This window comes from Eschrichtius robustus, chromosome 15 (assembly GCF_028021215.1).
Source record: "Eschrichtius robustus isolate mEscRob2 chromosome 15, mEscRob2.pri, whole genome shotgun sequence".
Taxonomy (NCBI): Eukaryota; Metazoa; Chordata; class Mammalia; order Artiodactyla; family Eschrichtiidae; genus Eschrichtius; species Eschrichtius robustus.
The window spans coordinates 30,282,644-30,308,996 of NC_090838.1; the positions used below are offsets into that span (position 1 = coordinate 30,282,644).

General features: G+C 38.8%; 2 protein-coding genes across 3 annotated transcripts in view; one reads left to right on the top strand and one right to left on the bottom strand.

Moving 5' to 3' along the window:
• CEBPZOS (CEBPZ opposite strand) lies at positions 1 to 10,952 on the top strand. Of its 2 annotated transcripts, none has more exons than XM_068564509.1 (5): positions 1 to 25; positions 7,527 to 7,642; positions 8,709 to 8,753; positions 9,399 to 9,483; positions 10,743 to 10,952. In XM_068564509.1, exons 2-4 carry the CDS (start codon positions 7,528 to 7,530, stop codon positions 9,479 to 9,481), a joined length of 243 nt encoding a protein of 80 aa, XP_068420610.1. In that variant the 5' UTR covers positions 1 to 25; position 7,527; the 3' UTR covers positions 9,482 to 9,483; positions 10,743 to 10,952. The 2 variants fall into 2 exon arrangements, with proteins under 2 accessions (XP_068420610.1, XP_068420609.1); XM_068564508.1 differs by lacking the exon at positions 1 to 25 and adding an exon at positions 4,780 to 4,827.
• Positions 9,361 to 26,353, bottom strand: part of CEBPZ (CCAAT enhancer binding protein zeta) — a 22,140-nt gene continuing 5,147 nt past the window's right edge. The window contains exons 3-16 of the mRNA XM_068564507.1: positions 21,593 to 21,824; positions 20,850 to 21,039; positions 19,340 to 19,428; positions 17,013 to 17,066; positions 16,365 to 16,467; positions 16,187 to 16,255; positions 14,602 to 14,668; positions 13,407 to 13,507; positions 12,892 to 12,949; positions 12,389 to 12,573; positions 11,894 to 11,983; positions 10,421 to 10,482; positions 10,238 to 10,319; positions 9,361 to 9,659 (exon numbers count right to left, since the gene is read on the bottom strand). Of these exons, the coding sequence (XP_068420608.1) occupies positions 9,523 to 9,659; positions 10,238 to 10,319; positions 10,421 to 10,482; positions 11,894 to 11,983; positions 12,389 to 12,573; positions 12,892 to 12,949; positions 13,407 to 13,507; positions 14,602 to 14,668; positions 16,187 to 16,255; positions 16,365 to 16,467; positions 17,013 to 17,066; positions 19,340 to 19,428; positions 20,850 to 21,039; positions 21,593 to 21,824 (1,519 nt within the window). The 3' untranslated portion in view covers positions 9,361 to 9,522. The remainder of the gene's footprint in view (positions 9,660 to 10,237; positions 10,320 to 10,420; positions 10,483 to 11,893; positions 11,984 to 12,388; positions 12,574 to 12,891; positions 12,950 to 13,406; positions 13,508 to 14,601; positions 14,669 to 16,186; positions 16,256 to 16,364; positions 16,468 to 17,012; positions 17,067 to 19,339; positions 19,429 to 20,849; positions 21,040 to 21,592; positions 21,825 to 26,353) is intronic.

Below are 26,353 nucleotides of genomic sequence, written 5' to 3' on the forward strand. Positions count from 1 at the left end.
GCTCCTGGATCCACCCAGGCCTGAGGTAAGTGGTGGTAGACCTCTCAGATGGTGCTGCCCTGGCTTGGCTCTTGCCTGGGAGGCTTATTATATTATATTTTATTTATTTATTTAATTTTTGGCTGCGTTGGGTCTTCGTTGCGGTGCGCGGGCTTCTCATTGCGGTGGCTTCTCTTATGGAGCACAGGCTCTAGAGCGCAGGCTCAGTAGATGTGGCACCCGGGCCCAGTTGCTCCGCGGCATGTGGGATCTTCCTGGACCGGGGCTCGAACCCGTGTCCCCTCCATTGGCAGGCGGATTCTTAACCACTGCGCCACCAGGGAGCTTCCATGGGAGGCTTCTTTAAAGCTCCTTTACACAGAGGGAGAGGGGAGAGGGGAGAGAGGGAGAGAGAGAGAGGTGTGTGTGTGGAGAGAGAGCACAAGCACAGGTGATTTTTAAAAAGTCTAAGGTGATTGAAATCAAGGCTGATTAGTAAAGCAGGGATTATGTAGCGGGGAGCTCCTGTGTGCCGATTGGCCCAAGGCTGGTTTTTAGGGGCAGGTAAACTGGCCCTTCCTGTGCCATCTTCCTCTCTACGTAGTGGGGTGCCCCTTCAGATTAAGTTGTGTTTTTGGTTTTTTTTCCTCTTCTTTAGCAAGAGAAGTGCTACTTCTCAGTGCAGTTCAGGATTGAAATTTAGCTTGGAATCCGATATGTAGGGAGAGGGGTGTAACCTCTGTATTTGGGGACTTTACTAAAAACTGGCTCGCCTCATCAGAAGTTGACCATGAGGAGGTCAGGAATGGAGTCCATGAAAAGTGGATGCTGGAAACATTCAGGACCCAGAACGGTTTATCTGGTAACACTTTGGTCTCCTAGACTGAGGGTGATGGAGAACCACTCCACTCCAGAGGCCGGCCGCCGGCAGAGCCGGGGTCCTGCTCCCACCGCCTCTGCTTCGGGGACAGTGCCCCAGAGGCCACAGCTCTCCACTGCTCTGTGCCCTGGGCCATCTGAAGGGAAGGCTAGGCCAACCCCAAGTTCCTGGGCCCCTCTTGTCCAGTAGGTGCCCTTTAGCAACCAGCAGCAGTGGGTTATCTAGAGTAAAATTTCCTAGGTACTTGGTTTTTATTTTTTCGTTTGTTTGTTTGTTTTTAATTGAAGTATTTATTTACAATGTTGTGTTTGTTTCAGGTGTGCAGCAAAGTGATTCAGTTCTACATACACATATATCTATTTTTTTTTCAGATTCTTTTCCTATAGGTTATTACAAAATATTGAGTGTAGTTCCCTGTGCTATACAGTAGGTCCTTGTTGGTTATCTATTTTATATATAGTAGTGTGTATATGTTAATTCCAAACTCCTAATTTATTCTCGTTAATGTGGAGATCCCTGCTGCCCTTGCATTTGTGACCATTACAGCAGACTGGAACTTTAGCCAGCTTCTGTGCCTCAGGCATGATGCAGCAAGGAGGACTTTTTCCTGGCCACTTGCATCCCTCTGCTAGCGTTAGCATATCAGGACCACACTGGGAATGTGGACCCTTTGGGAGGGGTGCTGGAGACTTGGAGGAGGATGGACGGGACTTCTGAATGGGATAGCTTGAGCATTTGCATTCTGGGGTTAGGGCTGGGGCAGGTTAGTTACCTTCTCGCCCGGATTATGTAGAGGCACAGCCCTTATACCTGGTACTTGTGAGTCCCTCCACTTGACGCTTGTGAGAATCAGTGCCACTTTGGAAACCTGCCACCAGAGTCTCTCCCACCTCCCCCAACATCCTCTGCCTTCTACTCCAATTCAGTGATCCAATCAGCTTGGTAAGAGTCTCCACTAGAGTCTTCTCTAGTTGTCAATTAACAACCTCCATTAATTAGTTTATATACATTCCCCGGTGGAAGTGATTGAGTTCCTGTGCAATTATTTTAGTCTTTGTTATCAAGCTTTTTTAAAAAAAAATTTTATTTATTTATTTACGACTGTGTTGGGTCTTCGTTTCTGTGCGAGGGCTTTCTCTGGTTCCGGCAAGTGGGGGCCACTCTTCATCGCGGTGCGCGGGCCTCTCACTATCGTGGCCTCTCTGGCTGCGGAGCACAGGCTCCAGATGCGCAGGCTCAGCAATTGTGGCTCACGGGCCCAGTCACTCCGCGGCATGTGGGATCTTCCCAGACCAGGGCTCGAACCTGTGTCCCCTGCATTGGCAGGCAGATTCTCAACCACTGCGCCACCAGGGAAGCCCCTATCAAGCTTTTTAATTTTCTTTCTTTTTTCAGTCTGAACCATTCCAGTTACCTTCCTAGTTTGTTTTGTCATCCTCGTTCCTTTAACACTGAGACTCTAATATTTCAAACCAACATAGCAGGGCCTGGCAGCTCAAGGCATTGAGTAGTGCCTTAAGTGATGTATACCAATATCTATGTATCTATATATTAAGTAAGTTGCTGGAAGTCATAGGGGTTGCTTTTAAAATGAGAAATATTTATTGTGGATGAGTCTTTGAATGGGAATGAATCTCTAAAGATTGTGCATGTCCTGGTTGGAGAGAAAAGGGAACCTCAGCAGAGTAGGTAACACCTGCAGGGTGGAGGTCTGAAAAGTTTTGAGAAAAATAGGTTATGACAGCAAAAACAATAACAGACAAAATAAAAAGCATCTTAGTACTAAAAGAGATCTTAGGAAAGCTTGAGAGAAAGTCAGACACAAAATGCTAATAAAATGGAGATTCAAGCCAGAGACAGTTTCTATAGAGCAGATAGAAGAGATCAAAAGATTGTACAAAGCCCAGATGTTAAGAGGACACCAGTAGCGGGAGGGATGGTTTGGGGCTCTGGATCTGTGTAGCCCTGGGTGACTTTGACTAATAATGACATGCTTTAAACGAACATAGCTTACGCATCCATATTTCTCACATGTATCTATCACATTTATGATTGTTCAGTTGTGCCAATGAACCATATCAGCTGGACTGTGAGGGTGACCACAAACTGGGTCTCCTCTTGGTGGGTGTCAGACCAAAAGACACAATCAAGCCGAAGATCAGGAGAAGGAAGGACTTATTACTTGCAGTGAGGAGAACACCAGGGACCTTTCCCAAAGCAGTGTCTCCCTGAACAGCAAGACTGGGGAAGTTTTAAGCTAAGAGGGCGCATGCATATTCATGAAGGGGTTTGGGTGGTATATGCATGTTCATGAAGGGGCTTGAACAGAGGAGAATTCAGCATAGAATTGGGGCACAGGTTGACAGAATCCAAGCTTTAGCTGATTGAAGTCACAAGCGTCAGAAAAGGTCAACATCATCTTTTTTAGGTTCCAGTTGATCTGGTGGTTGAGTGGGTTTTGAATTCTGCAAAACAGCTCAAGAATGTGCTTCAGGCTAACCTTTACCACTGAAACAGAACTGGGAGTCTTTACAACCTGATTTATTATCTTGCTATTGTTCCTTCTCTTGCCCCATAACAGTCATTTTGTTCCCTTAAGATTATTAATTACTGAGAACTGTTCAAGGGCAAGCATTGTGGCCAGGCTTGGATCACAAAATGGCTTAGGCCAAAAATGGCTTCTCTTATGTCAAGAAAGCCATGCCTGCTTCTCTTTCTCCAGGGACCCCCTACCCTATCTGCTCACAGGGGTTGGGTAAGAAAATTGAGGCAGTCACAGAAAGCTCCTCAGGGGCATTTCCTTTGCCTGGCATTAACAAAGCTCCAACTATTACACCTTCATGGATCCCTCAAATCAGAAGCAAGACCCTAATCACTGTGTACTCTTCATTAGTTATTTGTGGATATATTTTACCCCCCATTAGACTATAACTTCAGTGAAGGTAGATCTGTGTCTGTTTTGGGTATTTCAGGCTTTGTCATGCACATGTTTACGGTCAGCGTTCAAGATGGCTGCTCTCTTGCTCTCTACATCCCCTGCTCGACCAGTCCCTGCTTCACTTACATGACTATCCAATCCTCTTAGTTATAGGGCTTAATTAGTAACTGCCTACTTGCTTGCACCCGGCCCCAGCTGCTGGTTTCCCTGATGGGCCAACCTGATGTTGAATTCCACCTCCTTCACCCCCTCCCTTCCAAAGTAGCGAAGATTGCTGCCATGTTCTGTCCACTCTCTGCCACACACGGTGGGGTGTTTCTCCAGGACCTTGCTTCAGATGTGTAAGATCTGCTGTCTGTAATCTATTGATGTCTCTGTTGCTGTCTCCAGGCTGTTTCTTCGGTTTCCAGGCTGGCAACTACAAAGCTTGCAGGCCTGCGGGTTGTAGCCCAACAACATGGAACCTTCATAGACCTTTATATTCCTTTTCTCCTCCTCCTCCCCTTTCCCCTGTTCATTCCCCGCTTTTCCTCCTCTTATTTAGTAGGCAGTACAGGCAGTGACTCTCAAGTTTTGATTTACGAACGAATTGTTTAGGGATCTGGCTAAAATGTAGATTCTGACTCAGTACGTCTGCAGTTCTAACAAGCTCCCAAGTGATGCCAATGTTGCTGATGCCACTTTGTTGAAGGGTGTAGAAAAATGATTGAGCACAGGCTTTCCAGTCAGTGCCCTGGGTTCAAATCCAAGTTCTGGCTCTTACTAGCTGTTTAATTGTGGGCAGGGTTAAACTCTCACCTTCTCTGTAAAATGAGATACTCATAGCACCTATCATGACACAAAGTTGTTGGGAGGATTAAATAAAACAACGTAAGCAGCCTGCAGTCAGGGTAGACTTTTAGTAAGAGAACAGTAAAGGGTGATTACGGTGTGTGGCGGGGCCAACCCCGGGAGGGGCGGGGCCAACCCCGGGAGGGGCGGGGCTCTGCCAGCCCTTGAGCATGCGCAGTCCGGCGAGTACGCGCCTCAGGTAAGGCTCGCGTGCGGGTCTCTCGCTCAGCCGCCTCCCTTGGCAGCTCTTCAGAGCGGGGAGCAGAGCAGGCTTTTGGGGGGACCTCGGCGGAGTTCTGGGGGCGATACAAAGAACACTCGGTGTCACTGTATCCGTCCGCCGGAGGGGCGCCGGCCCGGCCCGAGTGTTTCCGGGTCGCTCAGTGACCTTGGCGCGGCACCGGGGCAGTGCTGCTTGCGCTGCGGCTGTGTCGGCGCCTGGCTGGGAGCCCAGGGTGGGGGGGTGTTGGGGAGGGGTGGAGAAGCCGGGTGTGTGGGGGAACTGGGGGAGCTGGGGAGCTGGCTGGAGCCGGGGCACCGGAGATGCGGAGGCCGCGAGGGGCTGAGGATCGCGGGTAGCCGGCCCGAGGCCCCTCTCGGAGGCGTCGCTGGTTGCTTGGCGCTTGACCGTGGGAACGTGGAAAAAGTGCCCGTGTTAATTGAACCCGGGGTCGTAGCAGGGAGACCTTGTCCCACATCTGGAGTGTGAGGAAAGACCTTGCTGTTTGAAATGTTGCCTGGAGATGCTGAGACGCGTCGATTTCCAGCTTTGGTGCATAGACGAGGGGTTTTCGGACGCAACATTGCACATTTGTCTTAAGCTTGTGCACCCTAAGTCAGCTTCTCAGCCCAGTGTGATGTAACCTCATGACACACAACCCTGCTTTTCTTCGAGCCCATCAGAGGACTGCTTTATTTTGAACTTCACCTGAGTTCCCTCCTTCTCCAAAATCTTGTCTAGTCTTACTCGGCCTCTGCCCGTTAGTAACCTGTCGTGGATGGCTATGCCTTTGGTGGTCTTTATCAAATGGGTTTTGTTAGTCATTATAAACACCTTTTCTGAAGTTGAGGGACATGGAATGTAAAATGTATGTATATCCGTTTTTAAGAAAGGTAAATGCTTTACTATACAGTTATTTGGACTTTGTTGTTTGAACCTTTATCCTCGCTCCCAACAAAACAAAACAAAATTCTACTTGGAGTCCTTACACTGTGGATCTGGCTGCAGGCAGGCTTGGTTTTGTTTTGTTTTTCACCCTTTGAACATCAAAAATAACCCCAAGAGAGCTCCCTGTACTGATCATGGCTTATTTCCTGTCAGTTATGTACAGCATAGTAGTAGACAGAGCAAAACAAGTCTCCCACTCCCTCACCGCCTCTTGGTTATGTGTCAGTTCTTTTTTAACTCCCTCCACTTCATTTCTCTTAGGTAAGAATAATAAAGTTTTAATCTTTTAGTCCCCAGGGTGATCACATTATCAAAATGAGAGAAGGGAATCTGGGGGCTGGGGGAGAGGGACAGCTGGTTACAGTATTAGTAGGATAATCCTACCAAAGTAGGGTATTTAATTACGCCCACCCTTAGACATTGCAAAAAGGAGTTAAAATTGAATGGAATGAGCTGGAGAGCTGGGGCTGTAGAGTGTTAGAGAGGAGGTGCCACCTCACACAGAGAACAGAATACTGTTACAGAGCATACACAGGACAGTGTTGAAATCCTGAGTTTAAAAACCACTGGTTCTCCTGTCCTTCCTGACTTTGAGGCAAAGTAAAAACTTGGGTTTAGCTGCTTCCCTGGTGGTCTAGTGGTTGAGACTCCGCACTTCCACTACAGGGGACATGGGTTCAGTCCCTGGTTGGGGAACTAAGATCCCCGTATACCACTGGGCACAGCCAAAAGAAAAAAAAAAACAAAAAATAAAACCACTTGGGTTTACATTTCATATACTCAGTAAGTCATATATGCTATTTTCTTCACTTGTTATACCGCCCTTTCCTTGTTAGCTTTTGCTTTAGTGAAAGAGAATAAAGACTTAAGCCCTTCCTTTTGACTGGCTTTTATTTTAATTATAGGAAGAGAATCAAGATTTGAAGTCTAGTTTTGCCACTTACTGGGTGATGGTGGTCAGTGTTCCCCTCACGTGGTCCAGAGGCCTCGTGTATAAAAGTCACTTGGAGTTGCCTGCAAAAGGGCAGATTACTGGTTCTGCCCTTACTGGCACCAACCCTAGAGTTGCTGAATCAGAACCTGGGGATTGGGGAATTGCCTGCTGAGGCCCAAGAATGTGCATTTCTAACAAGCCCTTTGGGTGATGTGATTAGTTTGAAAAAACTTAAGAATAGCAGCTCCTCAGGAACAAGAACCAGTTTATTGCTCAACTTTATATAAAATGCCCAGAACTGTGGCACATAGTTCAGTATGTTGTATAAATAAAACTTCTAGCTATAAAACATGTACAACGACTTGCAGAATAACCTTACTTTTGTAGGGTACTTCATAAAGAACTTCACATTTGTGCCCATTAGATCATATCTTATTTAATTCCTAGTTCAGCTAAAAAAATGTTTTACCCTAACTCCCACCATTTTATATTCTTAGGCAATTTAAAAATCTCAGTTCCATAAACTGTTAGTTCCTTTCACAATGCCTTGCATTTTGTCTCCGCTCTGTGCTTTCTCCAGTCATGTCTTTGGTTCACTTGTGCCCCTTAGGCATGGAGGTTGAAAACTAGGAAAGTGAGACATGTCTAATACAACTAAGGATACGGTAACTTTAGGGTTTTATTCCTATATAATCATTCAAACTATGGGAATGAATTAGAGTTATTTTTATAGAAGTGGTACTAAGTTTGTATATGCTTATTCAGGTTTACATTTATTTGTTATTGTTAAACTTAGGATGGCCCGTACTATGGATCCACTGGCAAAGAAGATCTTTAAAGGAGTTTTAGTAGCTGAACTTGTGGGCATTTTTGGAGCATATTTTTTGTTTAAAAAGATGAACACAAGCCAAGGTAATCATAATTCAGAAATTAGTGTTTTGTAGGGGGGTGTACAGTTTGCTAATGCATTTTAGGTTAAATGGCTTCTTTAGAGAAACTGCCTTTTCAGATTCAGTGAATTGATATTAGCCATTTTATGGGCACAAGGGGAAGAAGCTAGGTGTTATTATAGAATAAATGACTCTTCTTCCTAAAAAAAAAAAAAATTTAATGTTTGTGGACTAGGGAAAATGTTTCATACTTCCATGGATTTTACTAATGGGGGGCATAGAGCAGTGTCCTTAGTCTGGCTCAGTTTGGGAGCACAGATGGAAAGAAATCCAGCCTGTCCATTACACCTCATTGTTTGGTAAGACTGAAAAAGCAAGAGGTAACATAGCTGAATTGTCAAGTAACCAGTTTCTCAAGCTAGCAGAGTGCTTCCTCTGCATCAATACTAGCCACTAAAAGCCTTTCCCATGTCACTGGCCATCACCAAAAGTGCTTTGTCATTTTGTGGGGGAAATTTTATATTAGCGCCCTCAACTTTTAAAATCAGGAAGTGCTACTTTCTCTTTCCCTAAAGCAGGGAATAGTAGTCCTGGGGTGGTGGCCATCTTTGAAACTTGTCATTTGCCTTCTTAAAGGATGGAAGGGTATAAAAGAAAACATCCAAACGGTATTTAAAAGCAAAGTTTAAGATCACTTCAAAAATTGGGTGTAGTGAAGTCTTATGTCTAATTCTCTAACAAGGTAAAATGGCATCCATAAAAACAATTTATAAAATTACACAAGGGAATTTCACATTAACACTGAAAATTTGCTTTTAAATACCGTTTCAAAATAAATTACATCATATATATAGGCCAAGTTTTAAAAACTCCAAAATAACTAGGGAAGGCTACATAAAAGGTTTAAGTGCAATTTACACCCTATTTAAAAAGATAACAGTTCCTGGATTACCAAGAAGGACTTTTAACACAAATTTCTAATTTATAGGATTCCTATCTTATAGACCCTAAAGCTAGCACTAAGTTATGGCTCCATGTGTTAAAACAATGAATTTGTAATCATGCCTAATTTTAAGACTTTTCATTAGATTTCAGGCAAACAATGAGCAAGAAATTCCCTTTCATCTTGGAAGGTATGTTTTTCCTTAAGTGAAATTAAGAGTACAAAACAACCTTTTCAGGTAACCTTTATAAATTGTTTCTTTATGACCAATTAAGGGCTAAATGACTTTAATTTTGTGATGCCAATTTCCAAAAATACTGTTCATTTCTATTTTCACTCCTTCTGAGAACACAGTGGAGAAAATTCTCATCCCAGTTAGCCAATGGGTTAATCCAGCTAATGGGCTGGATTCTTAATTCTTCCAGTGGGTTAAGAATGTAGACTTTGGAATGAGACATATCTGAGTGTGACGGAATCAAATCCACAGCTTAAAACTTAAAACCAATCTCTGATTTTCGAACTTCTTGGAGCTTTTTCTTTCTCCGTCAAGTAGAGATAATAATGCCTATCTCATGAATTGTTGTAAGGATTAAACAAGATAACATTATGTAATTACTTCACACAGTATCTGGTATAAAGTAACGCTTAGTAAATAGTGTTCATTACAATGATTAGCAGAGATTCTAGAGCTTATACACAACACATGTATCCTATTGTCATCCTTTTCATTTTACCATGTAGAAATAAGGGGAAAAAAGCTTGATTTTTTTCTCAATATAGTTTAATTTTAACACTTTTACATGATTTCATAAATGACAGCTATTTCTATTTATAGTTTATTACAAATCCATTGAACACTCTGGAATGTATGGAATCAGAGAGCAAGATCAAGAAAAATGGCTGAACAGCAAAAATTAGGAGTAAGTAGAATTTTAACTTGTAATTTACTTAGAAAACACTCATTTTCTTTGCTTTTTAATTTTCTGAGTGGTTTTCGGCCTCTTTCTAAAATTTTTCTTCCTCTTGATGATGCTTTTCACATCTCTGTTGTGTAACCAGTCATCGCGTTCAGCCTCCCACCTAAGCTGTTTGAGACCTTTGAGGAGGGAGAAAAAAGATAAGCACATTGTAGACTCTTGGAGGCCCCACCGAACATCCTAACAGGAACGTCCAGTCTGCCATGACCTACGGTCATTTCCCATCCACTGCGCAAACCCCTCCTTGGTTGTTGCTTTCCTTCCATATTTATCGTCAACAGATTTACTGTTTACAGCAAAGGAACAAATGCTCTAAAGATTTTATTTCCCCTGAACACTTACTGGTGAAAGAAGAGCAGCCAGTAACTATCAATATCAAAAATAATTAAAATGCCTATATTTATAAAGTTACTTAGCAAATTCATACTATATAAAAATAGCCTGCCTCCATAAAAAAAAAAAGTAACTTTTGTAGGCTGTAGTCTTTTTTCCTGTAGTATAAATACTTTTTAATCCCATGTGCTCTGCAGACAGAGGTGAAAAAGCCATTCTTTCCAGGTTGTAAGGAACCATTTATCTCTTCTTATTATAAAAAGGTCCTCCAAAAATATTCAGATTTTCAGAAATTCTAAGTTAAAGCCGAAGTTAGTTAACCTAATTCGAAGTTAAAACCTAAATAAAAATTCAAGTTACTTACTTGCATTATCTTTGTTAGCCATGGCATTCATGCCAATGTTATCAAACTTGGATCCCATATTTTCATCCAACAGGTGGCCAAACTTTAAAAGAGAAAAAGAGGGGGGGATGCACGTATTAGAAAACTTAAAAAACAATGTATCAATAGAATAGCTAACTGCTTAAAGCAGTACATTAGCCTTACCTCTTCAGCAGATACAAATAGGTTGGAGTCATTGAAATTTCTTTTCTTTTTTTTTCTTGGTCCTTAAAAAAAGGTATAAGTCTAGATTATTAAATTGTAAATACAATGATTTTGGATAAATACAATCTTCAACATAGTTTTGTTAAAAAAAATATATATTTGGGTTAAAACACACAATTACAATTATCTTCTAGTATCATTAGGTATCTGGCATTTAAAGACAGAAAAATAACTTAAAAGTTAGTATAAAGTTTTTTTTTTTTTTAAAGTTAATATCCTAATAGGACTGTTGAGGTGACAACAGTGTCTTCTTGTCTTTCAGATTTGACCATCGATCAAAGTTTGCCCTATTTCGTAGTATCAGGCAAGATTAAAATTCCAAAGTTGACATGGATGGATTTTAGACTAAGTGTAAACTCTAATTAAGTCAGAGGTTTTGTTCTTTGGACTGTGAAGAAATTGATGGTTTGTTTATTATGTGATAAATGGAGTTTTGTTTACTACTCAAAATAAACCTGTTCTTTAAAAAAAACTCCCCTGTAATTCTAAACATATAAACCTTTCAAAATAGATAAGATAGTAAAGTATCTATTTTTAATATTTATTACATTTTTTCTTTTCCATTATAGTTTATTACAAGATATTTGAATATAGTACCCTGCGCTATACAGTAGGGACCTTGTTTATCCAATTTATCCCCCTTTCCTTTGCCCTTTGGTACCACAAGTTTTTCTTCTATGCCTGTGAGTCTGTTTCTGTTTTGTAAATAAGTTCATTAATGTTTATTACATTTTAACTCACACTATCTAAAACTATATTAACTAAAAATATTGCTTTTATCCATTTTCACTTTACCTGAAACAATACTTAAAACTCTACATCAATGTCTCTACTAGAGCCACTTTGAAATAAAATTCGTCATAAAATATTTATCATGCTTTCTACATTTTTATCAAAAACTTAATATTGTCACCTGATATAGTACTTTTTTCCTTTTATTAGCACCGTAGAAGTTACACTAAAAGACATAATCTGTTATCATATACTTAAAAAATTCCTATCTGTTTTATATATTTCTGAGGTTATAATCATTTTGTCATGGCAGCAAAATGGCAGATCTCATTAAAAAAGGAAAATGAAGTTAATAAAGAGCATGGGTTTTTAGATGGGTCAAATGGGAAGGATAAGAGTTGATAAGAGAAAAGGAAAAAGGCAACAGGTGTCTATGGAAAATCCAGGGCTTATGTAGTATTGAATGGTTTAAACATGAATGAAATGATGATCTAGAGCTATTTAAATGAGAGGAGTGAATTTGGGAAGAAAAAATAATTGAAGGTGAATGTGAGAAACAACATTTTTCATATATTAAAAATACGTTTAAGACTTCTTATCCATTAGAAAAGTTAATTTCCCAAAATGATAATGAACATGCTCATTGCTTAGGTTTAAAAGAGACTCAATACATTTTCTTACCTTGAAATGACCCAGCAAAGTCAAAATCATTTGCACCTTTTCTCTTGCTTTTTTTACTATTGACTTTGAAGCTGACATCATCATCAAGTTCTGTTACCAAAAGAAACCCCGCTGTTATTAAGCAATTTAAGAAAACAGTAGAACTGCTATAGGGCTATGATGATGAATATTGATTAACTTTTAAAAACTACAAATTACCATTACCAACATTTTAAAAAGGCAGTATAACAGCTCGACAGGTATAGCACAGACAGCCTCATTGCTGATTAAAATAAAAGCCCAAAACAGAAACTCAACTGCTGATAAAACAACAACAAAAAAACCCTTCAGTTTCAAATGAGAGGAGAAAAAAGAAAAGGTCCTCTTTAAATTTCTGTCTGATCTGAGTATTAATCTGAATACAGGGTAATATTAAAAAACCTTCAACAGAAGAACTAGCCTATGCTGAGGAAGAAAGCTCCAGTTTGTTTCTGTCTTATGTTTTTAAAAGTTTACCTGGAATGCCCTCATTTTCATCTAACACGTCCATGAATGTTCCTCCATCTTCCTCAATTTCACTAAATTCTTCATTCATACTTCCTAAGGAAACTTCATCATCATCCAAATTACCAAGGTCCTCATCTTCTGAATCTTCATCTTCTAAGTCATCCTTAGCTCCTTTTGCTTTCTTCTTCATGTTGCTGAAGAAAAACAACAACTTGAAATGTAAAAGAGGACTTTGTTTTCTCAAGTATGTTTTGGTGACCAGCAGGGCATTAGGCTGTTAACAGAATTCAAAGGAGAGTTACAGATGGCTCAGAGCCTTTATTTAATATACTAACGGGCATTATAAAGGTCCAAAATGAAAGTACTGTGTCCACTTCCCAAACTTCCTTCAATACCTAATACCTTTCTCCTATACAACACATAGTCCTGTGCTCCACTGTTCCGAGGGACAATAATTTGAGATATGCTGGGAAAAGTTAAAAAAAAAAAAAAATTGAAGAAAAGTATGTTACCTAGCAAAGTCAAGGTCATCCTTTCCAGAGGTGAAACAATTATCTTCTTCAAACGTGTCTGCCAGAGAACAATATACAAACTGTGAGATGTAGCAAGGAATAACAAAGTTGACATGTCTTACATTTGAATCAATCAACACATCATGATTTGGCTGTTCATGATAAGTAAACACCAAAATGATATACATCTGACACTGCTGGTGTTTTATTAATCTACACAAACCCATGAATATGCTGACCTTAATTAAATCCCTAAACTAAATGTGTTCCAGTTAACTTTAGCTTCTTTCTACAGTTCTTTTATGGAAAGAGGGAAAATATCAAATAAAACAATATTTAGCAATTGCAGACCTTTTTACTCCATTAGAACTATTTATGTGCTTATTTTTAGTAGGTGTAATATGATACGCAACATGTGAGCTCAATGTAAGCTTATCTAATTTCCCTTTTTATTTTCAGTCTAAATTCCAATAAAATTTTTCTAACTCTGTGGATTATAAAGGTAAACAAATTACCAATCATCTTTTCAAATTCCTCATCATCCACATCTTCTATACTTTCTTCATCTTCATTCCGTTTTTGTTTCACTTTAACACTAGCAACTTTTTTATAATACCTAAAATAAAATGCATGTTATATATTTGATAATTTTATCATAGGGCCCATTTTACTATAATCAAAGCACCTATGGCCAGTGTCAAAAACAAGTGAAAAGCTGTTAACTCAGCTGATTTAGGCTTGGTTCTTCATAAAAACACCTTAACTCATCTTAATTAAATGGCATAGTAAAAGGTTGTTTTAGCATCAACACGATTGAAATGATAACAAGTATTCGAATATTAGAAACTGTGGCTCTAAATGACCTGTAATCACAATATTTTATCAGTTAGACTTTTTCTTCTATCAGGGTACAGTGAAACTTAGCATTTTGCAGATGGGATCATAGCCTCAAAATTCTTTACACAAAAAATTTTTTAAAAAAGCAAACCAGGGACTTCCCTGGTGGCGCAGTGGTTGGGAATCCGCCTTCCAATGCAGGGGACACGGATTCAAGCCCTGGTCCGGGAATATCCCACATGTCGCAGAGGAACTAAGCCCGTGCACCACAACTACTGAGCCCGCGCGCCTAGAGCCTGTGCTCTGCAATGAGAAGCCCGCGCACCGCAACGAAGAGTAGCCCCCGCTCGCCGCAACTAGAGAAAGCCCGCGCACAGCAACGAAGATCCAGTGCTGCCAAAAAAAAAAAAGGAGCAAACCAAATCGAACCCAATTACCCAATCAACCAGATAAGATAATAGTTCCTTTACTATTACAAGGCATTAGTTTTAATACTAGTAGGTTTAGGACTTATCTCCATAGTAGTGCGGTGAATTTTGCTAATTCTACTCAGAGCCATGTTTTGGACAAATAACTCATGAGTTACAGATTTATGCCTGTAAGAAAATTACTAGAGTAAAAAAATTTTTTTCAAAGTCAAGGTTCTTAAAATTTATGCTAAATTATTAAAAACAAAACCCTCAAATTTACTTGTTTTAGTTTCATTTAGATATCTTAATATTAGCAAAATGACATTTCTAAACTCCCCTCACAAAAATGGATTGACATATCCTTTGCCCTTTTCAAGATAGGCCTATGTTAACAAAGCATTTATGGAATCTAAAAATTTAAAATTTAACAGTTCTCCAAATGAAACAGTATTAAATATATTACCTGTAGAAAAACACTTCATCCACTGGTATTTGGCTTTCTTCTTTTGCAAGGAACTCCTTACTGTTAACTAGGAAAACAAGTTAAAAATTTTATTTAAGTAATTCTTTTTATATTATTCAAGCTCTTAAGACTAAATACAGAATACCTATAATTCTTTAGAATCTCAAAGATTCTAAAGTCTCATAATGTGAGGAAGTTGGACAGAAGGCATCTTATAAATTTATTTATTTATTTATTGGCTGTGTTGGGTCTTCATTGCTATGCACAGGCTTTCCCTAGATACGGCGAAAAGGGGCTACTCTTCATTGCGGTGCTTCTCTTGTTGCGGAGCACGGGCTCTAGGCACGCAGCCTTCAGCAGTTGTGGCACGCAGACTCAGTAGTTGTGGCTCACGGGCTCTAGAGCACAGGCTCAGTAGTTGTGGCGCACAGACTTAGTTGCTCTGCGGCATGTGGGATCTTCCCGGACCAGGGCTTGAACCCGTGTCCCCTGCACTGGCAGGCGGATTCTTAACCACTGCACCACCAGGGAAGTCCCTGGACAGAAGGCATCTTATAGTGAGAAGGACAACCTCTGTTGTGTGGAGGAAACCCAACATTTGAAACTTCATCAACTGCAATACAGTTTGTAGCCATCAGTGCGTCACAGTGAAAGAACAGGGTTCTCTTGTCCTCCAGTTGCATCCAGGATCCAAATTTCAAGAGAAACAAAGACTCAAAAGAGTTCTCTTAATAATCACTTTAAACTTGTCATTTTTCACCTTGGAAAAATGACAACAATGCCTGCCATTCTGGGAATAGGAAGCAAACACAGAAGTATCCACAATTTAACTTAATACTGAGGAAAACTAAGAACCAAGAATAAGGAACTACAATATATTAGTGCTTCCTCATCAGAATAAAAATTTCAGGCTCATCTTGGTTAAAAGGGTATTTGGCTTCCGATTCCAACGCTAACTTTGGGCAAGTCCTTTTATGTCTGGACCTCTGTGATATAAGTCAATTAGAAATTAAATGATTTATAAGTTGTAACTGAACCCTAGGACTGTGAACAAAAAGGAGCTGGGATCTAGTATATAAAGAAATACCTGCTGTGAATACAAGAGCAGAATTAGATCCACAAGATGGGTACTAAATACCTGTTGAAATAAGTTTAAAATGATGCTCTGTGACAAAATCTGTTGTGGGTATTTCCGCCAAGCCCATTAGAGAGCTTAAAACGGTCTGAGCTGTAAAAGGTAATTATATGTGGGCAGTGTCACTGATAAAGCTATAGCTTTACCTATAGATGATACAAGAATGGCAAATGCTAATTGTTGAAGATGGGTGATGGTTATGGGTGGGGTGGGGAGGGTCCATCATATCACTTGTGTATATATGCTTTGGATATGTTTGAAATTTTCTGGAAAAAAAAAAAAGGCCCAATCTCAGTAAACTTGAAAATGCATACCAATTTTGGCAACAAAGATGGATAATATCTCTGGTGCTTAGGTTTTATTCTGATAAAGTAGAGCAAAGAATAACACAATTTATGTGTTACTGACTTGTACTGTTGTCAGGTTCAACCGTCCAGGCTTTATACTTACCAGCAAGACTACGAATATCCTTCATAAAATGTTTTCTTTTTGGCTGCATCACAACACTGTGTGTATTTTCTGAAATGTAAAATCAAGACAGTGTAATGTAAAACCTAGTTATATATGCTCATGTTGTTTATTGAATATTAACAGTGAAAACCAAAAAATTCATCAAATAGAAGCATACCTTTGCCTTTATGTGGCTTTGGATTTCGGTATACAAATCGATCCAAGAATCTCATTAGTGTGAAATCCTGTAGTGGATCCCCTGAATACTCAACATAATTTCCCTGAAAGGTAGGGGGAGGGAATTAAGAAATTATATATATACATCCAGAGAAAAAACAAGAAGAAAAGCATAAGCATCTATTACATTGCTTCGAAGGCACAAATATGCAATAAAAGACCCTTCAAATATCCCTTTCATGCATGTTATTCTTTTCTTGAAGAAATTAAACACACTCATACATATTCTACAATGCACTGCTGATTTTATGAATAGTCAAATAGTATTATGTAGGTTATCTAACCATTAACCAGGAACCAAACCCTGACTGGCAAACATGACAAAAGGGAAAGGGGAGGGCAATCTTTCTTCAGGAGCAAAGCCAGGATGTAGTAAATAACTCTTGTGGTTTTGTAATATCCTGTATTTCCATTCATCTCAAAGTGGGAAGAATTATCTGCTGCTCTGTATCAAACAAGTCATTGCTCCTTTACAACAGCAGAAAAATGTACACGATTCTATCTAGTAAACACTGACTAATTATTGATTATCTGAAACTGGATTACTTATTTTCTTTAATTTCTTGTCTTCTGAATATTTGAGACTTACCTGAAGGATAGTCTTTGCAAAAAGGGCCACAGAAGGATGAAAATGCTCAGAAAGCTAAAAAAAAAAAATGAAATAAGGTCAACTCCTACCACAGTTGCAGATTATTTAAGAAAATCCAAAAAACTGAAACTTAAGCCGATACATCAGAAGAGTGATTCTCAAAGTTTTGGTCTCAGGAACACTTTATATACTTAAAAATCAAGGACCTCAAGAGCTTCCGTAATTTAAGTGGGATATATCTATTGATATTTACCTTATTAGAAATTACAACAGAAAAATTTTAAACACTTATAGTTCATTTAAAATTAACAATAGGGCTTCCCTGGTGGTGCAGTGGTTAAGAATCCGCCTGCCAATGCAGGGGACACGGGTTCGAGCCCTGATCCAAGAAGATCCCACACGCTGTGGAGCAACTAAGCCCGTGCGCCTCAACTACTGAGCCAGCGTGCTGCAACCACTGAAGCCCGTGCACCTAGAGCCTGTGCTCCACAACAAGAGAAGCCACCACAATGAGAAGCCTGCGCACCTCAACAAAGAGTAGCCCCCACTCGCCGCAACTAGAGAAAGCCCGTGCGCAGCAACGAAGACCCAACACAGCCAAAGATTAAATAAACAAATAAATTTTAAAAATAAATAAAATTAACAATAAACATATTACATATTAATATAATGTTTTATGAAAAATAACTTTTTCAGAACAAATTAATATTAGTGATAAAAGTAGCATTATTTTCCAGTTTTGCAAATCTATTTAATGTCTGTTTTAACATAAGACAGTGGATTCTCATATCTGCTTCTGTATTCCATGTTATTTTAGTTGAAGTATATGAAGAAAATCTGGCTTCACACAGATATATAGTTGGAAAAAATAGGATTAACCAATAGTCTTTCACATAATTGTGGGGTTTTTTTTCTTTGATACTATACTGAAATTGAAGATTAGTTGCAGTATGGAATCTGAAACCCTATCAATCAGCTTTTGGTACTTGCTACTTAAAATTAACTGGTCTACAGTGAATGGATCTTTTATTCATGCTTGACTTCATAACACTGTGTATTAGTCATATGGAGAATACTGACTTTGTGAGTTATGCAATTCTTCCAAATGCTGGTCACATTTCATTCAACATCACAGAAATCACATTGTTAGTATCACCACTCCTTTCAATCAGAAAAGGTACTGAGAAACTGTTAAGCTCAAGATGGTGGTTACAGGAGTTCTAAAATTTTAACCTTTGCTTAAAAGCTTGAACGTTATCATTGATAACACATACTGTCAGCTGTTTTGATTGAAGTAACAGGTTCACGTCATGCATTTTCAAGAAAATATCTCTCAAATACCCAAGTCTGAATGACCAGCCTGTCTGTCAGCCAGCCAGCTAGCTGCATTTCCAACAACTACACAGGCACTTTTCCTTGAGACATGAGACAACCCTCATACTTAGGTCTGCAGCAGAGTGTGTTATGTGTTCTTGTTATATATACACACAGAATATTAAAAAGACATGTATGTACTTTGGGGTCAAGATAATAAAATCAACAATTTTTCCTGCCTCATCGTTCTTATGTGATGCTGGCGTTTTTCCCCCTCTGCAAGTATGTGGCAATGAAGAATGTAACGCCCATGAGTGCAGCCTGGTACTACTGTTTGTATTTGTTTTAAGGCACCAGCAGTTTTATCCATCATTTCTTTAATACCATCAGTGCCACTGTCAATAGTGACAAAGGCAAATAATGTCTTGGTATCACTATGAAAGTAGTTGTGACCTTGCAGACTCGCTAACAAGGTGTCAGGGACCCACAGGAGTCTGCATGGGTAGACACTTGCTTTAGCAAAAAAATCATAGAAAGCTTATTAGAAATATGAGTTCCTTTCACACGTTTAAAAAGTAACTTTGCTTGCAAAAAGTTTTATTATCACAAAACCTTTCAGAGATATCTAAGGCATAAAGCAAAATTTATCCATTTTACAGAGCCATTATATGCAATAGTGTGCTTACAAAAAGCAAAATTTACTTATAGCCATGTATAACATCCTTATTTTTTTTTTTTAACATCCTTATTTTGCAGGCACATTATTTAAGATTTTCTACATGTGAATGTAGAAATGTGTAAATTTAACGTTTTTCAGAGGCAATAGAAATATGGGTTATAAGGCATTACAGCCAGGTGACATACTTCAAATTGCTTTCTTATGCCAATTAATGTCTAAATAACTAAACTCCTATATTTATCACTTATAAGAAAAATGGAAACTTGAAAGTGTTAAATCCATGGGGCAAATATATAGCACAGTTGAATTAAGAGACAATTTGAAATTATTTTACCTTTTTGAGTTCCCAAAGACTTGTATTTTCAGCTCCACAGAACAAAGGGTTTCTACTGAATGGATCATATGTGTTTAACTGTTTGCCACCTGAGAACACAAATATAGTATTTCTCAAATGCTCTATTCCTAGCCCAAGAGGTCACTACACCCACCAGGATCAATGCTGTCACTGACAATTATTAAGTATCAACATTTTTAGTTAGCCAGGCATCCTACCTAGAATAAAAACTCCAAGCCACCAGAATTTATCTTGGTACCTAAGCTAGCATTTGCTATTGAGTAAACCAGGCAGCATATTTATCCCAACTACTAAAAGCTCCCCTTCAAAATTTATCCCCTTTTCAAATAGGTACCCATTTCTCGGTCAATTAGGTCATTAAGTGTTAAGATGACAAATGACCTGAAGATGAAACAGGTCTAAATTCTTTTGGAGCTTTAGAGTACACTGAATGTTTGTCATTAAATTATGCCCAGAAGTAAGTCTCACTTGGAACAGGTTTTATATTATCTTCTTCATGTTTTTAGCAACTCCAGATTAGAAAATTTAAAACAAGGAAACTTCAGAACACGCAAGGAACTGTCTACTTCACAATGCACATGCCTGTCATCCTTCTAAAGGATTATTCCCAGTTTAGCCTTCAGGGCAACTGACGGATTCTTTTAAAACTTCCTGGTGGCTACCATATTTCTCTTTTATACTTCACAAGCAAACTAAAGTTCAGAGAGATGAAATAATTTGACCAAGAGTCCCACAACAAGTTTGAAGAAATGGGTCTGGCACGTTTCTTGATCCTCAAGGCTAGTGTGCTTTTCTTTACAGCCTCAAATGAAAAGCCTGCATTTCTAAGATTTCTTTTGGCTCTAATAGTCTATTAATAGACTTAATTCAGTTTGTGTGTATGGAAAACATAGTTTCTATATCAAGAATGTTTTCAATCCTAAAACATTACTTTAAGGAACTACAGAGGGTAAACATGATGCTTGAACAAAGTAACCACAAGTTCCACACTATTCACAATATGTAACCAAATACTTTTGTTTATAAATCAAACTTTGTGTACACATATGTGTTGTTTCCATATATGTTCCATGCAGGAGGCCTTTACATGTACAGATAAAGATCAAGAAACTAAAACTCATTCAAAAGTATAAACTTATTACACTTACAGCTGAAGGAAAAGAGATCTACTGTGCATCTAACATGGCCAAAGTTTTCTCACTAAATCTTCACAGCTCCAAAAGGTATCTGCTTTAATTTCTAAGATTTAAATTATTTTAAAAGATGTATTTATTATCTGTAGTACTGTTCATAAGTAAGTCAATGATTCATTATATTAAAAATTTACTTCTAGGATCCTAATTATATCTGGTTATGAGTGCTCCCATCTAAAATAAAGCAATATTGAGGACTTCTAAAATGGTATATTAATTTCTATTAAGATTAAAGAGGAATCCAGTTCCTCGGTTTAAAAATTCAAGAAAATAATTTAAAGATTTAAGAAACTCACCTTTCAAATTATCAAAGTGCACCCAAGAAGCAGACTCTAACTTTTTGGTTTCCACATGACTTTCAGACACAGTTTCTTCCATCTCAACTTTTTTCATGGTATCTGTATCTGTTTCTTTATCTGCATCAGTGAATTTTTCTGTTTCTTCATCATCTCCTATGTCAATAAAATTTTCTTCCTCATCAGACTCCTAAAAAAAAAATGGTTTAATGAATCTGGGTTAATCAACGGGAAGAGTATTCAATTACATGAAGTAGTTTTGAAGAAGATCTGTTTATTGCAATTTTGATGAAACGTGAAAGTTCCATCAATGGAATTTAGAATGAGAGGAGACCACATTCTTGTTCCTAAATGTAACAGAGTTAAGTTTTGAGCCAAGAATCCCTGAGACTTTGAAAGCATTCAGCCCTCAAATGAATTGAGTTGTTGTACATAACCCTATGAGGTAGGTGCTATTATGTCCATTTCACAACTGAGGAGATAGGCTTAAGAGATCTATTAGCTCTATAACTGTAACTATCTCATATAATCACATTTTAGGGTAGTTTGTTACGAGTAAAGGGGTGAAGCAACATGCCCACCTAGTAAACTGTACACCTGGGACTAAAATCCAGGTCGGTCTAATTCCAGGACTCACACTCTGCTCCAGAGAACTAAGTAAGTTATTGTCATTGAAGCAAAGAAGAAAAATACCAAATATATTTCAGAACCCACTCGATTTAAAAAGCAATTGTAAAATATACCGGAGGATCATCTAGTTGACTTCTTAAACCTGGTTTTGCTTTAAGGATCTCAGACACGAGATATAAAGCTCCACATATGAATGGCGGCATCTGTTCACACGTAACCTGAAGTAACCTCTTCACAAAAGCCTTCACCCTCCGCAACATGATGTCAGCTTTCAGAGACTTGTAGACAAGGTTAAGAAACATGGCTTGCTTAGAACACAACATTAACCCCGGATCCAGCATCTTCCTGCAAAACAGAAACAAGATTGCGTTTATTCATAAAACATCCCCATACCCAGCAACTACTAGAGGCAACTACTAACCTCATCTTAGTCAGGAATAACCTTGCTGCGTATTTTAGAACAAGAGACCATTTCTGCCCTAAGATGTAAGATGGAAGTCAATGACCAGAATAGAAAGAGTGATGATAGTACCAGGGGGAAGAAAAGCCACAGGAGCACGACTTTCTTTTTTGTGTGTGGTTTCTTTTCTCTTTTCCAAGTGGTTTTCTATTCTCTAGACCAACAGGGTGCAGCCCTAACAGTATAATTTTTCATATAGATAAAGAACTGCGCATGGAAGGCTAATCCAAAACCAAACAGTGAAAACTGACCTATGAAAGCAGTCAACTAGACCAGGGTTCTTATCCTTGCATCACTACCTACTAGCTGGGTGACTAGAGGCTGCCTCCACATGGCTCTAGTGAAGACTGTACATGTATAGTAGAAAACTGAATTGTGAGAATGTCTTGTTCAATGTACTACCTGTGTAAATCCTTCCTATACACTATTCTGTGCCCAGAATGCCATTCTCCAACCGTCTGCAAGTCCATAGGTTCCTCCGTTATTCTCTATCTCAGTCCCATGTTTATCTTCTTTATAGTTTAACACATTTTGTTTCCTTTCTCTTTTTTCCCCCCAAAGTCCAATGGAACAGGGACTGTGCCTGTGTTATTCACTGTTGTAACCCCAGTGCCTGGCACTTAATAAGCACTCAATATTTGTTGAATGAGTAAGTGGTTCATTCCATGGCAAGTGCTCGTTCAATGTCTCTCGTGACTGAGGATTGCTCACTCTCACTCTAGGAGCAGTCCAATTTTGGACAACTCATTTTTGCCAGAAAACACCTTCTTTATCCACAGCTGAAATCTGCTCCTGTGTAATTTCCAACCATCAATTTTACTACTGCCTTCTGAAGCAACACGAGCAACAAGCGCAAAAATAAACAAGTGGGACTACATAAAACTAAAAGCCCTCTGCACAACAAAGGAAACCATCAACAAAATGAAAAAGCAACATATGGAATGGAAGAAAATATTTGCAAACCATGTATCTGATAAATGGTTAATATAAAAAATATATAAGGAACCTCATACAATAGCAAAAAACTCCCAAATAATCCAATTTAAAAATGGGCAAAGGACCTGAATAGACGTTTTTCCAAAGAAGACACACAAATGGCCAAAAGGTACGTGAAAAGGCGCTCAATACTACTAATCATCAGGGAAATGGAAATCAAAATCACGTCGAGATATCAACTCACACCTGTTAGGATGGTTATTATAAAAAAGACAGGAGTTGGGGCTTCCCTGGTGGCGCAGTGGTTGAGAATCTGCCTGCTAATGCAGGGGACGCGGGTTCGAGCCCTGGTCTGGGAGGATCCCACATGCCACGGAGCAGCTGGGCCCGTGAGCCACAACTACTGAGCCTGCGCGTCTGGAGCCTGTGCCCCGCAGCGGGAGGGGCCGCGATAGTGAAAGGCCCGCGCACCGCGATGAAGAGCGGTCCCCGCACCGCGATGAAGAGTGGCCCCCACTTGCCGCAACTGGAGAAAGCCCTCGCACGAACCGAAGACCCAGCACAGCCAAAAATAAATAAATAAATAAAAATAAAAGTAGCTATAAAATTAAAAAAAAAAAAAAAAAAGACAGGAGTTAACAAACATTGACAAGAATGTGGAAAAAATGGAACCCTTGTACACTGTTGGTAGGAATATAAATTGCTACAGCCATTATGGAAAACAGTATGGCAGTTCCTCAACAAATTAAAAATAAAACTATCATAATGACCCGGCAATGCCACTTCAGGGCATATATCCAAAGGAAATGAAGTCAGTATCGCAAAGAGCTATCTGCACTCCCACATTCACTGTATTATTCACAATAGCCAAAGTATGGAAACAACCTATGTGTGTGTCAACAGATGAATGGATAATGAAGATGTGGTATACACACACAATGGATTATTATTCAGCTACAAGAAAGAAGGAAGCCCTTTTTGTGACATGTATGAACCTGGAGGACATTATGCATAGTGAAAAAAGAGAAAGATGACTACTCTAATGGCATGTATATGTAGAAGCTTAAAAAAAAAATCAAATTCATAGAAACAGGGAACAGATTGGTAGGGGGTGGGGTAATGGGGAGATGTTGGTCAAAGGGTGTAAGCGTTCAGCTGCATGGTGAATATAGTTAATAATACTGTATCGAGTACTTGAAATTTGCTGAGAATACATCTTAGGCATTCTCAATCCCTCCCCCCCCGTAGTAACTATGTATGTGAGGTGATCCATGTGTTAATTAACTTGATTATGGTAATCATCACAATGGATACATGTATCAAATCTTCATGTTGTATGCTTTAAGTATATACAATTTTATAGGTCAATAAACTGGTTAAAAAACCCACAACAAAATAACCTAATTATATTTTACACGACAGCCTTTCAAATACTTGACCATTTACTACAGCTATTATTTGTCCTTCTCTCCCCCAAAATCTCTCTTCTGCAGGCTGCTGAGATATTATCTCATATGATAATTTTAAAATTCTCTCTTTATCCTGTTTGCTGAATCCTAGAGATGCTCCAAATGGTCTGGACCCCCAGACATTAGGACACCCAGAATTAATACAATCCTCCAGATAACCACTCCAAAAGTGGAATCAATCCTTTTGTTCTAAGCACTTTTAATTTTTTTCTACTAACATCAGAAATGAAAATATTTAACCTTGCGAGGCATTTTCATATTGCTCACACATCTAGTTTTCCCCATTTGTCAGTTCCACAATTCTAGTACCTACTGGTGATATTCTGAGAAAGTCTATGTTATTCATATAATTTTTGCTATTCTACTTTCTCTCTTCTCATTTGAATTTTTCAACATTTCCATCCATTTTGGCGCTCATTTTAAATCATAAGTTCCATTAGGCATCAAAAGAAAAACTTGAGAATTTAGATGGCTGTTGTCTCCACCATTTGACCCAGAATACGTTCCTGGAGTTTTTGATAAATCACGTTTTTGTAAACCAAATTGCTTCTTCATTTCTTTTATCCCTCAACTAATATCAGGGAATTTTTAAAGGATTTTTAATAAAACCAAGAGAAAATAAATACTTTAAAAAGGCTTAAAAGCCCTTTGAGGGAATCCATCTGTGAGAGCTCTTGGCAAACAGTAATTTAAAGAGTTAGGAATGTACTCCTCAGAGATGTTAGACTGCGGTGTTAAACTCTGACATGTTAAATGGATATCAGAAATATATGTTTTCCAATAGATTCCACACACTTTCGAAAAGTTAGAAATTCTTATGACCCTCAAAAGTTACCAAAAAACCTAATCCTGAAACCTCTACATTTTCAGCCTTGGAAGTCTTTCCAAACTAAGAAGAGTTGTTAAGTATTTGTTACTTTATTTTTAAAAAAAATTAAAACATTTCTTTTTGGCCACGCTGTGCAGCTTGCGGGATTCTTAGTTCCCCAACCAGGGATTGAACCCAAGCCATGGCAGTGAGAGCGTCAAGTCCTAACCACTGGACTGCCAGGGAATTAGGGTTACAGTACTTTAAAAGACTGTAGACTCTTAAGAGTTGTGGAAAGGCCTCTGAGATTCTTTTTAGTGTATCAGTGCAATCAGGGCCATGAAACACCATGAACTCCAAGTCAATAGGCCTGGATTTGCCACCTAACTTGGCCTCATACTGTCTGTGTGACCTTGCACAAATTATTGTACCTCACAGGCTGGAGAGCTGTTAAGAGGATTAAATTTAAGAAATGTATGTGAGTAGTAATAATAATAATGATGATGATAATGGTAGCAGCCAACACTTACAGAGCACTTACTATGTTGTTGGGCATTGTTAAATTCATATCATACACTAACGATGACATGGGTTTACAAATACATTAACTCCTTAATCTTATTAAAATCCCAGTTCTGTCATTTTTTAGCTGTGTAATGTGGGGAAGTTTCGTAATCTTCATAATAACCCTACGGGATAGGTGCTTCCCTTGACATTTTATAGATGAATAAAAGCACAGTAAAATGGGATTGATCATGTTTACCAATATGGTTTTAATGAGGATTAAGTATTTGTCCAAAGTTACACAGCAAGCTAATGGCTGGTATTCAAATCCAGTTCATGTAGCTTAGGTCCAAGATATTAACCACTATGTTACATTTCTCACAAGACATATGTATGTAAAATTAGAAAAACGAATTAGAAGGAAATACGTAGCTTGTTGGTGTACTTCAACAGTTCCCAAGTGTACAAACTGTTCAAAATATCAGCCCCCAGTGAGTGCACTGCAGAACAGTTGCAAAATTCAGTAAATCTAGTACCAAAGTCTTAATCCCAATATTTAAAAAAAATTCCAAAACTGCAAACCCCAACCTTCCTATCTAAAAACATTCTTGTTTACCATTTGTCCTCCCCAATTTGAACGAAAGTGCCCCTAGAGGTGGGAATTTTGTTCACTGTGCTATATCCTGAGTTCTGGAAT

What these genes read in the sequence shown, in the direction of transcription:
- CEBPZOS (XM_068564508.1), top strand. Translation starts at nt 4,799, where the DNA reads ATGCGCAGTCCGGCGAGTACGCGCCTCAG. An exon ending in CCGGCGAGTACGCGCCTCAG is followed by an intron (nt 4,828 to 7,526) that starts GTAAGGCTCGCG and finishes TGTTAAACTTAG; the next exon opens with GATGGCCCGTACTATGGATC. An exon ending in AAAGATGAACACAAGCCAAG is followed by an intron (nt 7,643 to 8,708) that starts GTAATCATAATT and finishes ACTTTTCATTAG; the next exon opens with ATTTCAGGCAAACAATGAGC.